This window comes from Pezoporus wallicus, unplaced genomic scaffold (genome assembly GCF_028554395.1).
Source record: "Pezoporus wallicus isolate ANWC-B61680 ecotype Strahan unplaced genomic scaffold, APGP_CSIRO_Pwel_v1 contig_4191, whole genome shotgun sequence".
NCBI lineage: Eukaryota > Metazoa > Chordata > Aves > Psittaciformes > Psittacidae > Pezoporus > Pezoporus wallicus.
Window position 1 is genome coordinate 69,791 of NW_026641383.1, and position 16,034 is coordinate 85,824.

General features: G+C 43.7%; 1 protein-coding gene across 1 annotated transcript in view; it reads left to right on the forward strand.

Moving 5' to 3' along the window:
- Nucleotides 1-15,536, forward strand: part of COMMD1 (copper metabolism domain containing 1) — a 78,369-nt gene extending 62,833 nt beyond the window's left edge. The window contains exon 3 of the mRNA XM_057423309.1: nucleotides 15,397-15,536. Coding sequence (XP_057279292.1) covers nucleotides 15,397-15,504 — 108 coding nt within the window. The 3' untranslated portion in view covers nucleotides 15,505-15,536. The remainder of the gene's footprint in view (nucleotides 1-15,396) is intronic.
- Nucleotides 15,537-16,034: the final 498 nt, after the last annotated feature.

The window sequence follows — 16,034 nt, forward strand, 5'->3', positions numbered from 1 at the left end:
CTTATTAATTGTTAAATGACTGCTCTGCAATTCAGTTACGGAAATGATTTCCACTTCAGTGCCACTTTGCCCTTGAATTGAGAACAAGAGATCAACCAAAATTAGATAACTTTTCTTTGAATCTTCTTCTAAAAACATAAGGTTCAACATGGTGCCTGTCTATGTCTAGAAGACTATGAAGTGCTCTGTGTGAAAACAGTCGTTATGGCATGGCAGGTTTTGGGATCACATTGGGAACTGGTGTCCTGATACGTCCTAATTAAACTTTCAAACAGATGGATGCAGAGGTGGTGCACTGACCGTGGTGCAGAGTTCATATTCTATTGCCCATACTGATTTCTAGGATGAATTTAGCTTGACTAAAACAAGGTTGTAATACTAGCTGAGGTAGAGAGGGCTGTGTGGGCAGAGCCTGCGGCCCCAGGGCTTCAGTGGGATTCTGCACAGGCGTAAGTGTCCTCCCACACTAATCTCTCTGCAGTATTGCACCTAGAGCTTCAGCTTTCACCGTGAGCCTTTGCTTTTCCTCTTACACAAGGAAAAAGGCTGGGGGAAAAAAAGGCGTTAAGTATCACGCAGAAAATATTAGCAAGGACATATTATGTGTTAAAAAAAAAGGGGGAGGGAAGAAAAATGCAAATCTGTGGCTTCTCTCTTTTTTCAGCAGAGAGCTGTATTCCTCCAGTGGCTCCCTGCTGGCACGTAACAGTGATATTTTAGTGCATTTGATCCAAAGGTCACTGGAGTCAGTGCAGAGATTCCCACTATCTTTAGTGGGCTTTGCACCACACTCAGCAAGAGCTGCTGTTTTGCTGATAAATCCAAGTGCGATGCCTGTCCTGAGGCTTTGAAAACAGCAATAGCAGCAGTGTGTAAGGGGCTGTAAAACAGGCTGGACTGCAGAGACGTGGCTGCCCTCCCTTCTGTGGCAGGTTTCTCATGGTGAATGTAAAGACAGAATTTTGCTTTCTAAAAGAAATTAGAGGAAAAAAATGCCAAAAATTAAATCATTTTCTTTCCAATTTGGCTTTTTTCCCCCATATAAGTTCATACATTCGAATTACTAAAAAGAAGCAAGCATAGTTATTTTGGTCCTGCTGAGAATATGTGTTTGCAGTGGCAACATAACTCTTGAGTAGTCCTTTTGTCCCCATAAACTCTATTTTCAGATCATTGGAAAGGGCATGGATGCATGCTGTAAAAACAGCAAAAAAAGCCTGTTTGGCCTGACCACTTTGTCTAGTTACATCTTTTAAGAAGGAAAACCCAGCTGAATGCATCCTGAACTGCAGGCATATTTTCAAGCCTGTTTTTGTATTTTTAGATGAGCCCTTCTCTTTTCACTCTCTGTTTTGAGGCATATTTGTGTGTAATTCAGGATCTGTGTGATGTATCAGTGTGCCAGGGACAGAGGGTTAATGTTGCCGTAACAAGATGGGGATGCTGGTGGTGGTGCGTGTGCCTGCGAGGATGCCGCCAGGCTTTGTGCTCTTCCTCCTAGGTGGTAAAATACCCTGGAGCAAATGTCTGCCTGGCATCAGTGTGATGCTGTAAACACAGCAGGGATAGATGCACACAAACAGATGCCCTTGAAAAATTACTGTATGAAAAATTCCATGTTGTGGTCACAGATTCTTTGCTGTAGCTGGGTTGTGCTGATCTGAGAGCTTAGGTGCAAGAATACAAGGACTTTTGGGACATGGGGCTTTCTGAGGGCAGTGCCTGTCGCTGTTCAGAGATGCCAGCCAGCAGGTTTGCATGGCTTTTACTAACCACTTGCAAAACTTGCAGCAACCAAAGTAAATACCGTTGTCCTTTTTGTTCAGCTCTGTGTGTTGAAGTCTTTCAGCAATATGCCCTCTACTCCCCTCATGTGCTCCGTTTTGGGCAATCCAGGTGCCTTTTAGACCGCAGGACAAGTACACACTGTTCAGAAAGGAGCAGAAAAGAAGGTTTTAAACACACGTTATTCAGAATGCTGATTCAGTCTTAGCAGTAGATTCTCAGAGTCTTCAGTCTCTTCTTTGCCCAAACCAGATGTGTTCTTGGCTAAAGACATATTGGAGTTGAAAAGCCAAAATCTCCTAGCAATTGCCATCAACAGGAGTTAGCACTGCCTGCTGTCATGGAAAATAAGGCCACTTGAACTATCTTAGAGTATTAATTTGCACTCAGCTTTTATAGTTGGTGCAATATTTTCAGGCAGAGCATTAATGGACACTCGAATCCTTTATGTAACACACAACCTAAAATGCTAAAGAGCTGCGAGGGAGCAAGAGAGATCTGTTTGGGGGATGCTAACCAAGTTGTTAAACCTGCAGGCTGATAGTGCTCTCAGCCAGAATACACCTGGATCCCAAGTCACGCATCCTCCTAAAGGTCAGGTATCCTCTGCTCAGGTTTTGACTGCATTCTTTGACTGTGGGGTTATTTTTAAATGCGGATTACTTAAACTGTGTCTATGTAGTTGCTATAAAAGTAATTCTTAACCCCGCAGCTCATTCCCGTTCCCTTGCCAGTAAATACTGCAGTAACAAAGGAACACAGTTGACACTGATTAGATTAAATAAACAGCTGAGTTGAAAGCACAGAAATTTCCTTATGTAATGAAGAGTTAACTAAATGCAGTGTCTGCAAACTCCAGTGTTGCCGGTACCCTAAACCAAACACATGCCCCAGTAGCATGGAGGGTTTGATGGTATAATATGGTACTTTCCCATGCATTTAAGAAAAGAGTAACTAATATCACAAAGTACTTAAACTTGATTCTGAAATGGGGTGATTTTACCATACTGGATGATGCCTCATTTTATCTTTTTCCCTGTGATACTGAATGGCTCCCATGTGAGATAATAAGGAGGTTAAAATGTGGTGACTCTGAATTCCAGATTTGATTGATGTTCTCCCTAGGGAAGCCAAACTTAAGGTAAAAGCACAAGATCCTTCCAGCAAGGGCTGTCTTTTCCTCTAGACTTATTTCATACTGCAATTAAGTGCCACAAGACTGAAAAACCAGAGAGTAGGTATTTGGAGATTAAACATGGATTGAGAAAGCTCCTCAGTGACATTTCAGCTCTGTGTGCAGGCTTAAAAGCACCAACCAAACAAACTATGGTGCAGGAAAACAAGTACAGCTGTCAAACAAGATAGAAATAGAAAAATGCAGATCAGCACAGGAAGGCAGTGATCACAGCTGAGGAAGGACATTTACCCTTTCAGGTGCCCTGCAGGGGACTTGTGGAGGAAAGTACATCACCCTGCAGCGGTTCCTCTTTGTTAATGAAGAGCTGACACAGCAGACACAGCTCAAGTAAATGATGATGGAGCTTTCTCATCACTGGTACCCTTGTGAACACCGGCAGGGGAAGGAATACCAGTGTGGAGGAGCTGAGATGAGCTGGAGAATGATTAAGAAAAAATGAGAACCTGATACCCTGCCAGAAATACAGTGTATTTCCTTTAGTTTTTAAACACATGTGTTGATACAAATCTCACAGTGGTAAAGATATTTTAATTTATTTTCTTTAATGCTGTCTTTATCTGCTTCTCTGTACAGTTTGGTGACATTTGCAGGTATCACTGTATCTTTGCTTTTAAAACCTCTTAATCATAGAATCACAGAATGGTTTGGGCTGGAAAGGACCTTAAGATCATCAAGTTCCAACCCCCCTGCCATGGGCAGGGACACCTCACACTAAACCATGTCACCCAAGGCTCTGTCCAACCTGGCCTTGAACACCACCAGGGATGGAGCATTCACAACTTCCCTGGGCAGCCCATTCCAGTGCCTCACCACCCTCACAGTAAAGAACTTCTTCCTTATATCCAATCTAAACTTCCCCTGTTTAAATTTTAGCCTGTTACCCCTTGTCCTGTCACTACAGCCCTGCCAGATATCCATAGGCATGCACTGGGGCATTCACATGGAGAAAGATACATATAAATGTTAGCCTTAATTCAGCCTTTGTTTCCCTAAGACTGCATCCTATGACAGACACTGGCATTGCATAGGGTTCCCAAAAGCTTTCTTGTAAAGGAGGAAAAATAATGAGAAAATTTCAGTCTAATTTACACTTTTAGGATGATTGGGAACTGGCAACCGTGTTTGTTACAGAATGAACAGGATTCCACATAAAGCTTTAATGTACTATCTCCCAAATGGGGGTTAGTCCATATATAGTCCATCTAGAAGGAAACAATTTTTACAATGACGGTGGTAAAACACTGGCTGAGGATGCCCAGAGAGGTGGTGGATGCCCCATCCCTGGAGACATTCAAGGCCAGGCTGGATGTGGTTCTGGGCAACCTGATCTGGTTGGAGATGTCCCTGCTCATTGCAGGGGGTTGGACCGGATGAGCTTTGAAGGTCCCTTCCAGCCCAAACCATTCTGTGATTTTCAAAAATTGACCACAAGCCCTAAAGTAAATTCCCCCTAAATTCTCCCTTAATAGTCCTTGCTCTTGAAGAGTTCCAGCTCTCTAGACTTGTACTGCCCCTTTCATGCATGGAGGAAACAGCCATGCCTGTAGGATGGGGAAGACCAGGGCTTTCTCCCTAATATACCCATGGAGAGATAGAAATCTCTGCAGCCCATCTGCAGAGAAGTATTTTAAGCTTGCCTAATGGAAACAAAGTTTGTGCAAAGAATAGTTAGAAAGCAAATGCATTTCTTAACTCTGCTTGTTTGCTCCTTCTGTACATAACAACTGGGCTTCATATCCAACCAGAGTTGCATACCAGCAACACCAAGAAAGGGTTAGTGGACTGAGGAGGTGAAGTGATTTATTTTGCATGCTGTTACACCTGTTTACTTCAAGCTGTTCAAGCAGCAGGAGATAAATGCCCCTTTTAAAGACTAAATATCCCATGCCCATTGTTTTAGGGTTTGAAAGACTCTTGAGCTCAGCTGTTCTTTCAGAGATGCTGGAGTTCAACTGCAAACAGATGTGATGTGCTTTCTGTGTCAAAATAGTGTCCATAGGGGCAGACAAGAATTGGAGGGGGTTCTTGTTGCATTATTTTCTAGGCATCAGTTGAGATACAGAAGCATCTTGCTTTTCATTCCTGCGCCAGGATTTAGGTCCTAAGACTTCTTGTTCTCCTGCTGCAACTCCATTCCTATCTAAAGAAGGCAACAGCAATGGCATTGCTGTTAGTTATAATTACCTAACACTGTATTTAGTGGCCTTCAGCTTTGACCAGCTTACATGGTCAGTATTTCACATGCCAGACTGAATCCTTTCCAGACTGTTTGTCCATCTCCAAGATCAAGACTAGGAGAAAAAGAAAAACATATTTAGGAGCCTCTGAAAATCTTATTTGTGCATCCTTGATAGAGATTTCATTCAGCAGCTCAGTTCCTAGATTTTGCCTGAATTCAGCATGTTCCAGGGTGGAAATGCAGCCTCTGGATGCTGTAGGCAGTCCTGTAGGTACCCAGCTTTGGGTTCAGGCTGATGGACAGGCTACCTAAGGGTAGGACGCCAGAAGGTAAGAGACAACCTCATGCATAAGACAGTGAAATGCGACCTCAGCCTGCAAAGCCCTGGCGTGAGGCTCGGTGAAGCTGGCGACAGCTGAGCACTGCAGAGTCCTTTCCCAAATTAGATGTTCCCCATTTTCTGGGTGCCAGAGGCAGATGCAGGTAAATCTGCAAAGAGCTATGTGCTTACAACCACAGGGGTCAGAGCCGTGTTGAAAAGTTATGGAACACTATTAATAATACTGCAGGTTCCTAAAAAAATGGGATAGATGTCTCAAACTGTGGCTGCACAGAGGGGTTTTAGGTTCTGCATCTCTTTGCCTGTTTGCCAAGCGCTGAAATGAGCTGATGAAGCTTCATGGGTTTGATTGACTTTGCAACATTATTATTGGTGCTCAGTGTTGGCATGTGGGACTCAGGAGGAGAAACCAGGCTATTTTTAAACAATTATTATTAACACATTTCAATCACTCCACATTTATGAATCTGGTTGAGTACAGGGTTGAAGAAATGATAGGGAATTCCCTATCAAATTCACAGTTTTATAACTAGTGACTTGAACTGTAAACAGACAGGAGACCAAAATACCATATATGTTATATGCATCTAAACACACGGTGCTCTTCAGCGAGGGAAAGCCATACGGGGGAGTTTCATTGTGTTAACCTCCTGTGATGTCCAACAACTGCAACAGATTTGGAAAGGCATTTATGGGGTAACTTGAGTCTCAGCTACTTGAAGACATTTAAAAAGGGTATTGGAGGAACCAGGTAAGCAAGCTGAGCAAGTGGCAGTCAATCAGATAAGCCCACATAAAAAGCTACAGGTATAATCTTGCAGAGAGTCATCCATAGATGAGAATGAAATTTGCATTTTGTCAACATACACAGGGCTTTTCTTCTGTATTGTGTTGGTATCAGCAGAACTGTGGCTTTTATAGCATTTCCCTTCTGGCCACAGAAAGTTGCCGTATGAAGTGGCTCAGCATTCAGGGTATTTGAATGGGTTTTGCTCTTGTAGGAGAGACGTTTGCAGTGTTTTCTCCAAACCAGCTGAGGGTTTGGGCTAATCAGCATCCATAATGAATGAGCAGTGTCCTAGCAGCATCTGGAACGCAGCGGTTATGACTGAGCACTCTTTTGCTAATGAAAAGAAACAGGAGATCACGAACGCAGGGTAATTACTCGTGTTGGACATCCAGTGTTTGTTCAGTGCCAGCCTCTGTATTTGTGCAGTGTGGTGTAATAGTTTTAAGTGGAAGCATGGGTAAGTAACCCCTGTAATAGAGTTTGTGGAGGGGGAGCACACAAGGCAGGATGCTGCTCTCTGGGCGGGATATGGGGAATACATAATGTTAAAGCAGTTCAAAAAAGGGAAATGGGTACAAATCAAAGTGATCTTTTACAAAACATAAGCGAAGTTGGAAGGCTTACAGGAATCAATGCAAGTTCTCACCATCCATTTGAAAGCAGCATAACCATATAGAAAATATATAAAGCTTGCATAACACTTAAGCCGTCTTTTTCTTCTTGTTAATTTTTTATTATGTTATACTTGTTAATTTGATGTGAAACATGTAATAACTACAGTGTAAGCATCTTTCTAATTAGCTGCACTGATTAAAATATGGATTGGGTTTTTTCCTCCTGTAACACTTTCTGAAAAGAAATCTGCGCTTCTAAAAGAGACATAAAGGCCAGCAGGTTAAAGCACGTGCACCTCTGCATCCATAAATACTCATTTTTCATGGAAGGTATAAAACATGAGGTAGGCTATTTTCAGTAGGCTGCTAACAAAAAGCAATGACACTACGTTTGCTGTGCAGTACCAGAGACCTAGTCTTATGCTCCTGGAATTATTCCAGTTTCCACAATCCTTTATCTGTTTAATCTGTGATATTACAGGCTTGATGTTACATTAAAAGTATTAAAAACTCTGCAAGCGGGTTAACTGTTCTTTTCTATGGGGCTGTAGTAATCATTTGCTTAAGAGATTCTTGGTTCATGTAATACCAAAATAATGGAGGGGAATTAGAAGGCGCTTCCAGTTACAAATATTTGTGCTTTATTTTATACAGTATTATGGAAATGAACTGCACTTTACCTTAGAGTTTTTTAAAGCCGTGATTATAGGCTTGTGGCAAAAATAGCTCTGCATTGAATGAAAAGTAATGGATTTAGTATTGTCAGAGATGTGGTCATATGAGATCAGTGGATCCGTTCCAATTTTTCTGGAATTATCTAGACTTTGCTGTCATTATCTTGTGCCCCAGTGTATCTTTGCAGAATATTAATGAATCTAAGAATAACTTCTGAGGTTTGCAGGGGGATCACGAGTGATGCAATGTGATAGAAGATGCGATGCAGCATCTCGTACTTTTATCTCCCTGCACTGGTTTGTGACAGCCTGGTTTTGGGGGGGTTCTTTTCTTCTTATCACTTAAGAGGTGTTCCCAATCTGAGAATCTAAACAGCAAAAATAAATCGCTTTCATAAACCTCTGACACAAAATACTCCTCTTAGCATGAATCACCCAGTTCAGTGTCGTGTTACCCTGATTTCTGAAGAAGAAATAAGCTCAAATTCAATATGGGGGTCATATTTTCCTACTTTAGAGAACATTGTGATGGTAACTTACACATTATCTTTTACTGCTTCTTTTAGCATGAATTACACAGGTAATTTCCGTCTCATGTTCTCCCCAGTCCTGCTAGGAATGGCGTGAGCAGCCAGGAAGTGCTCAGTGCTGGGAGGGATCCTCCACCATGATGTTCTACGAGAAGATCAGGTGTAGCTCACTGTGTTTTCTGGCATTCCTGCAGCAGCTACCACAGATGTTTGCATGGAAGACGGATGTGGGTTTGCGTTGTGCAGAAAACGAAACCCAACACCTCTTAACCAGGCAGCCCTGGTGAGTCACATCTGAGTTGTGTGCACTAGGAGTCAAGGAGAGGGCCTCCAAAGAAAGGTTTGGAAGCAAGTGATAGTGATGATAATGCTGAGGTGACTTTATCAGGGTTTATTTATCAGGGTTTATGTATTTTCTGCCACCAGACAGTACAATAGCAAATGCCCACAGTAATGAGTAAGAGTCTGCAATGAAGGGAGCTTCTGCAATAGAGCTTGCCAGCATCATTGCAGAATGACTTTCAGATGTGCGTTTTCCAAGGAGAATGAGTCCTTTCCCTGGTTTAAATGTGCCCCATTTCCAGTTTGAATTTTGGGTTATTTTGGGGTTTTGAACAACCTGGTCTAGTGGAAGGTACCCCTGCCCATGGCAGGGGGTTGGAACCAGACGAGCTTTAAGGTCCCTTCCAACCCAAATCCATTCTGTGATTCTATGATTATGTTGGGATTTTTTATTATTATTTCTTTTCTCTTGTCTATTTTGGGGTGGGGGAATTTTTTTTTTTTTAATTTTTAACACACACACACCCCCATTTTTTCTTTTAATTAATATTTGCATTTCTTTGTCATGCAAGCCTCTAAGCAGGTCCAGCTAAATCTTGCAGGTGACACTGTTTCTGTGTGTTAAGAGAAATAGCTCTAACATGGAGCATGCTATTAATACCTTCAGGCTGTGGCCAGGTCACTGGCATGACCAGGGCTATTTGCCAGCTCCCTTTTAACACTGGAGCCAGTGGGCTCCACAGGCAACTCAATGTCCCTGCTTTAGAGCTGCCTCTGCTCCCCTGCTCCCAGCAGTGCTGAGGTGTTGAGGGGTGGCCAAAGCCACCTTGTGCTTTAAATCTGTCGACTTAGAAAGCGAGCCAGGTGACTGTGATGGATCACTGTGTAAAGAAAGTCTAAAGGACTTTGACTGGTTTGTATTACTGTTATTTGCAAAGCCGAGGTGCAGTTACTGCTGTCAGGTCTCTCGCAGTTCTCTGTGTTTCCTCACTGGCTATTTCCAGACACTTTCTTCTCAAGTACAATTATAATCTTTTAGTGATTAAGAAATTAAAACTGGGTAACCGAGAATGTGTAGTTCTTGGCTGTGAGAATGGGGAGCACTGGCACAGGCCAAACCTGCCCTGGTGCTGAGTGGGCAAGGAGGAAATTGTACCTTCTATGTCAAGATAAAATGGGAACTGATAAGGTAGTTGGCCATTATTGATTTAGCCCATGGCAGAGAGGGCTCGAACTAGGTGATCTTAAGGTCTTTCCCAACCCTTAACCATTTATGATTCTGTGATTTTCCTGTTGAAACACCATTACTTGTGTCACCACTTGTGATGTGGGATATTATTTACAGGGTCATCCCTGCAGGTGTTTTACTAAAATAGTATTTAAATGGAATTAGCAAATTTGGAGGATTTCTTCCTGAGATGATTTTTCAGTAACCCTAACTCGTGCTGCCGAAGCATGTTCTATCTAAGCCCATGCACATGTTTCCTTTCACTCCAGATAAGCAAAGTCTTGAGACTCATTTGTGAAGTGGGAAAAAAACCCCGACATGCTGTGGATGTACTCTGAAATCAGTGTTTTGTCTTTGCTGTTTAATTAATGCCTTGGAAACAAAGCAACATTAGTTTCTGCTCGTGGGTGTTGCTGGTGGAGACGAGTGTGCTCTCAATTCCCATGCGTGTTCGCTGCCGTGCTTGATGCAACCTGACCACGGGTTGAGGCTTGCGTGATGCTTAGTGATGCCTTAGTGACCGGCTCCTTGCACCTCGCCCTGCCAGCAGCTTTCTCCAGGATTGTTTTATTCACCCCCCACTGGCTTTGCTGTTTGCAGCCTGATTTGCTTGTGTTGTGAATTGCGAGGTATTCACCTGGTGTTAATACGTTGCTGATTTAACCCTAACCCTGCTGCTCTGCAGTTTCTTTAGTGCACTTACAATAAAAGTCAAAACTTGTTTTCAGAGATGTGTTTACAGAGATAATTCTGTCTGAAAGAAAATGTTTGGTTAGCTTGTAACATGGCTTTAAATATCCTTGCCTTTCTTCTGAATCATAGAATTGTTTGGGTTAGAGACCATCCAGTTCCACCCCCCTGCCACAGGCAGGAGCACCTCCCACTAGACCAAGTTGCTCAAAGCCGTGTCCAACCTGGCCTTGAAAATAAGTAATTTGAATGTGTTGCATTCTATTTATATCTGAAACATCTCTCTCGATAACTTCTTAGGATCAAATATAAGACATGTATTATTCAGATGTATAGGTATGCCTGAAATCCTCCAAAGACAGGCTGTCCTTCTCTGTATTTCAGTGCTTTTTCCTGCTGCACAACTAATCCGGTCTGAGTAAGATGCCTGGCACCGCATTGTGCAGCAGGAGGGTGCCCACAGCTGGGTGTGCTGTGGTGGGAAATGGCAGCATCCGTGGAGGAGTGGGCGGGGGGGGGCACCTTGTCTCTCCCCAAGCTCCTCCTGAGCTGGCCCACACATCCTGCTGCAGGTCTGGTGTGGGTTCAGCTGGGGCACGTAAGCCAGATGCAGTCTGCAAGTGACTCCTGGCCCAGCTGTTCTGCAGAGGAGGCCGGGCAGCTGTTCAGGAGGACAGCAGTCCGTGGCTGGCTCCTGGCATATTAGGGTAGAATATGACATCATTGTACAAGGGCCTGCGGTGACAGGACAAGGGGGAATGGGTTTACACTGACAGGGGGGAAACTGAGATGAGACATTAGGAAGTTGTACCCTGTGAGGGTGCTGGGGCACTGGCACAGGTTGCCCAGAGAAGCTGTGGCTGCCCCATCCCCTGGCAGTGTTCAAGGCCAGGGATGTAGTGGCACTGATAGCCCTGTGGCCTCAGGGACCCAAGTTAAAGGCTGTGAGTGGGCTTGTGCTCACTCCAGGCATGTCTGAAATCCATGGAGGTGAGGATGGGCACAGAGCATTTCCTGTATTCTCCTTGCACAGCTTTAAAATGCTGCTGCTTCTCATATGAAAATAGTATCTAACTGGACAAACCCCGCATTTCTCTCTGTCTCCATGCCTTGAATGATGTAGAGTGCTCCCTGTGTGAAGGTGGAGTTAACTCCCTCTCCCCTTGCACAGGACATCTCTGCTGAGCCATGGAGACCTGCTCTCCTGGCAGCTGGCTCCCAGCGCTGCTCTGGTTTAATGGCAAAAAGCCCCCAGTTCCTTGAACCCACCTGAGCTGTGTTGTTGAGGCTGTCATCAACACCTCAGCATCTTTGTTCTGTTGCTGAGCAGTTTGTGTTTCCTGCCCCTTGGCAGGAGGTTCCCCTCACCTCTCACAGCTTTGTCCAAGGTGTTTCTACCTGAGCAGGCAAATCTACCTGTTTCTACCTAGCAGCCTTCACTGTCCTTGGGCCAGCAAGCGTGAGGCCTGGCACCCCACTGACTGAACCCCCACCAGTGTCTCATGTGCGACCACTGCTTGCCAAGAAAGCTGAACTCCTCACTTCTGTGTTGGGACATGCCCCAAGCCACCACCCTGGCCCATGGAACGAGCCTTAGTCAAGACACTTCATGATCCAAAGCAGATTTACCCCAACTTGTGTTGCGGTCCTGGCAGTGACCAGGTTCCCTGAATGAGTGTTGCAGGAGGTCCCTGAATCAAGTGGAAATGAATAGGAATACGTAAACACAGAGGGTTTATCTTTGTTTTTCCAATACAATAGCTAAAACTTAGAAACACCAGATGGATCCAACTTGCTGGAAGTCATTTTAAGTTGCTGCTCCCACTGATGCAGTACAGAACTACTGTATGTTTTTAAGTTTTGAGTGTGTGAGGACTGGTTTTCTAAGAACACATGGTTTTTAACTGTAGTTACTGAGATAAAGTTGTGCTTCTCTTCGTCTCTCACATAAATATTTTTGCAGCACTCTGTTGTTACTGAAAAAGAGAAAACCTGGAAGATCTGATTCAAGGCTGGGGGGAGTTTGTGTTTCTTGGATGTTTGTTTTGCAGTGTCTTTTTATAGCCCAGGCTCAGGAGGGAAGTGGGAGGAGGGGTGGGAAAGCATGTGGGGGTAAACCAAGACAGCCATAGGAAATGGATGTCCATTCCCACACCCTTCTGAGAGCACCGAGCTTGGCTTTCCATCCTGAAGGTGCTGTTCCCATTGCATGCGATTATGCTGTAATGGCCCCCCTTATGTGCTTACATGTGCCTTTTCTTAAAGACCATGTCCATCTCAAGGCCAGGTTGGACAGGGCCTTGAGCAACCTGGTCTAGTGGAAAGCATCCCTGCCTGTGGCAGGGGGTTGGAACTGCGTGTTCTCTAACATCCTTTCCAACCCAGGCCATTCTATGATCCCATGATCTCCATGAAGAGCTCAGCTGAAGCCCAATGTGCCGTTCTTCAGGACTTGCATGCAATGAATGACTTGTTCCATTTTGGTTTTGCTTAACTGTGAGGTCTCCAGGTGGGCTGCAATTTTCTTTAGCAGCAGGAAGTATCAAAAGGGATGCCGTGTTTCTTGCTGAGGGGGAGCAGAGGTACTAAATGTGTGCTGCTCCTGGAGGACACCTGAGGAGAGCAAAAGGGAGTTTAGAATTTCACAGCTCTGTCTTTTCTTTTTTCTTCCTGTTTTTCATGGAGGGTATAAACTAATGAGGCATTAAATAAAAAGCACAGCCCTCTTGGTCATGTTTTAGATTGGTCCACGTGAGACTGCCGTAACAAGGTACCATACAACCCCCATAGGAAAGTTTTAGCTGCTTCATAGATAAAAGTATGCTTAAGTGAGTACACTTAAGCTTGTATAAAATGTCTTGCAGAGTCTTAGTGTAAACCAGGAGTGTCCTTTTGCTCAGTTTACATTCCTTTTAACTGACAAAACCTGAAGAGGGGAGGAAAAAATGTCCTCCTTATGCCTTAGGATTGTGTAAAAGCATCTCCACCAGAGCTGGGCACTTTGCTCTTCTCTCCGCTCGCACTCACCATGTCATTAAACCCTAAAATCAGCTTATGCAGATGTTGGAGGTTGCATGGGCAAACCTTGGCCTGGGGAAGTTGATGGGCTCACATGACTTGCAGTGCACAGCTGTGCCTGGAAAGCCTGAGATGTCACCAGGAGTTTGGCCTTGGAGTTTGGCCTGTTGAGGACTGTGACTGTGGGCTTAAGCTGTCAAATTCATCACCAGACATCTTCCTTCTGCACACTGACCAGCTGTAATTATGCTTTGCTGTAATTACACTTGCAGAGATATTTTATACAAGGTATTTCCATAAGATGTGTCAATAACCATTGTCAAGGACAAGAAAAATGATGTGAGTGAGCCCTTGCTTCCAAGTCCTAGATTTCATCTCTCTTGTCATTGATCCTAAATGTTTAATGCTACTCTGTGATGTTTTGGAATGTACTAAGTGATGCTATAGAGATTAATAATTAGCTCTAAAACAAAGAAAACCACAACCTATGGTTTCCAGTCAGATGTTGTTGATAAACATAACTGCTTGCTCACACAAAGGCCTTTCCTAGTAGTCACCTGTATATTCTGCATGGTATATATTTACCTACGTGACTATTACTGAACTTTACTGGTGCATCATTCAAACACAGTTCTCCTGTGTTCTGTGAAACCCTTTCTGATAAGGAGCACCCACATGCTAAATCTATAACAAATCTCTGCCCCTTGGCCCATTGGTTGATTGGTTGTTAGCAGATAAGATAATAGACATTTAATGAAAAAGCTTATAGCAGTCCTAAAATGTGGTTAGTAAAAGTTGATGGGTTTAATTTGCCCATTTACTTTATCCTTGTGTGTTAACTATTAATTCCATAAATGTAAAGGATGAAGTTGTGGTGGCTTTGGTAGGGGTTAATTATATGGAAAAAAAAACCCCACGTTTTGAAATAATTATAGAAATTTTAGTCTGCCAGAAAACAGGTGAGACCCGGAGATGCCCTTCTGCTTTTACAAGCACCACGGGGTCTGTGTTGCATATAGAAACTTGGTGGATATACAGTGATTCTCATGGCTGAAACTATTCCGGTGTCTCATATGGAAACCTCCTCCATACCGGCTGCACTTTCATCTCCAAATGCTTTCAGTTTGTTTCTCTGTCACTGATGGTGCTTCACCTGGAATGACCTTTAGGACACAGCCAGGCTTCTGGCAATCTGAACACTACTTCTGCCAGATTCACTGTAGGAAATTCTTTGTAACTATAGACATAGCAGTAGGTAAGGTTAATGGGCTGGAGAGCTCACTATTCAGTTCCGTATCACTGAAACTTTTTTTGTATATATACCCTCATATATACATGTATATATATATATATATATATATATATATATATATATATATATATTGGGTTTTTTCTTTATTATCTGGGCCTTTGAAAAGATCCTTTTACTATATCCCAATATCCATCTAGTCAATAGATAACTACTTTTCAAGATGTGACAGGACTTTTCAGAGCGAATTAGTGCTGCTTCACAACTCCAAAATTTGTATCGACACTACAGCCCATGTACAAGAGAGTATAAAACTCTCCTGAATTTCCAGACTGGAATGTCCTGTACAAGACTCTGTCTGGGAGTCTGACTTTCCCCTGTATAAAACCTGGGTTTTGTATGTAATGAGCTTTGTGCGATAGCTCTAATCACTTTGCAGTTCCCAGTGTCCGCAGCGACAGCTTTGTGGATCAGCGGATTGGGAAGAAAAGGGGAATTCTCACATATAATTCAATTTCCACAAGTTTTGCAGAAGTCTGCAGCTAAGGAGAGACCCAAACTGATGCCTACACTGAAAGGAAAGGTGGGCAGAGCTCAGCCGTCCTGTGTCCACTTTGACAGCTGCTGGCACACACTGCTCTCGCTTGGTTGGTGTGTAGCCAGCCTCTGGGTCTACTGAGGTTATTTGAGTGGTACTGGGAAAAAAGGGGACACAGGACGCAGGTTATCAGGAAACCAGAACTCGCTGTCCTGCCTCCATTGTGTATCTGAAACCCCGTTATCTTTCTCAACTATTGTTCTTGCAATTTTGTTTTGTAGGAATCGGAGTTCCTCTGTTTGGAGTTTGATGAGGCCAAGGTGAGCCAGATGCTGAAGAAGCTCTCAGAAATAGAGGAGAGCATGAACTCGTTGACTCAGACCACTTAACCAAATAAAGAGATTGGAACTCAGAAAATGAATGGCCCTCGGTACTTTTTCATTATTCCCCTTTGTGCACATAATCTAGCTAATGATTGTTAAATCCTGATTATAACTGCAGAATGCGTTCGCAACCAAGTATGGGCTAAGTCACACTATGAAGCTTTCTCCATCCCCTCCTCCAGGCCTGTTCTCCGAGCCAGCAGTGGTGTTGTTTGCATAAAGCTTTGCATCATCAGGCCTTCGAGCGGAGTGTAGCTTTTCTCTTTCCCCTCAGTCAATCTCTGAATCATGCAGATGCTGTAAATACTGGGCTGGATGAACAGCAAAGGTAAATTGGCCAGTTGTGGCAGGGAAGAAATGAGCACAAGACTATGTGGGACTCATGTTTATCCTTCCAAACCATGGGCTATGTGGAGCAAATCCACCCACATGAACTGTGTCTGCTTTGAGCTTAAAGTCCAGGAGAGTAGGTGAAGTGCAGCGAGTTCAGGGAGCAGAGACACAAACGCACTTCTGTAATGGGAGTGTCTGTGCTG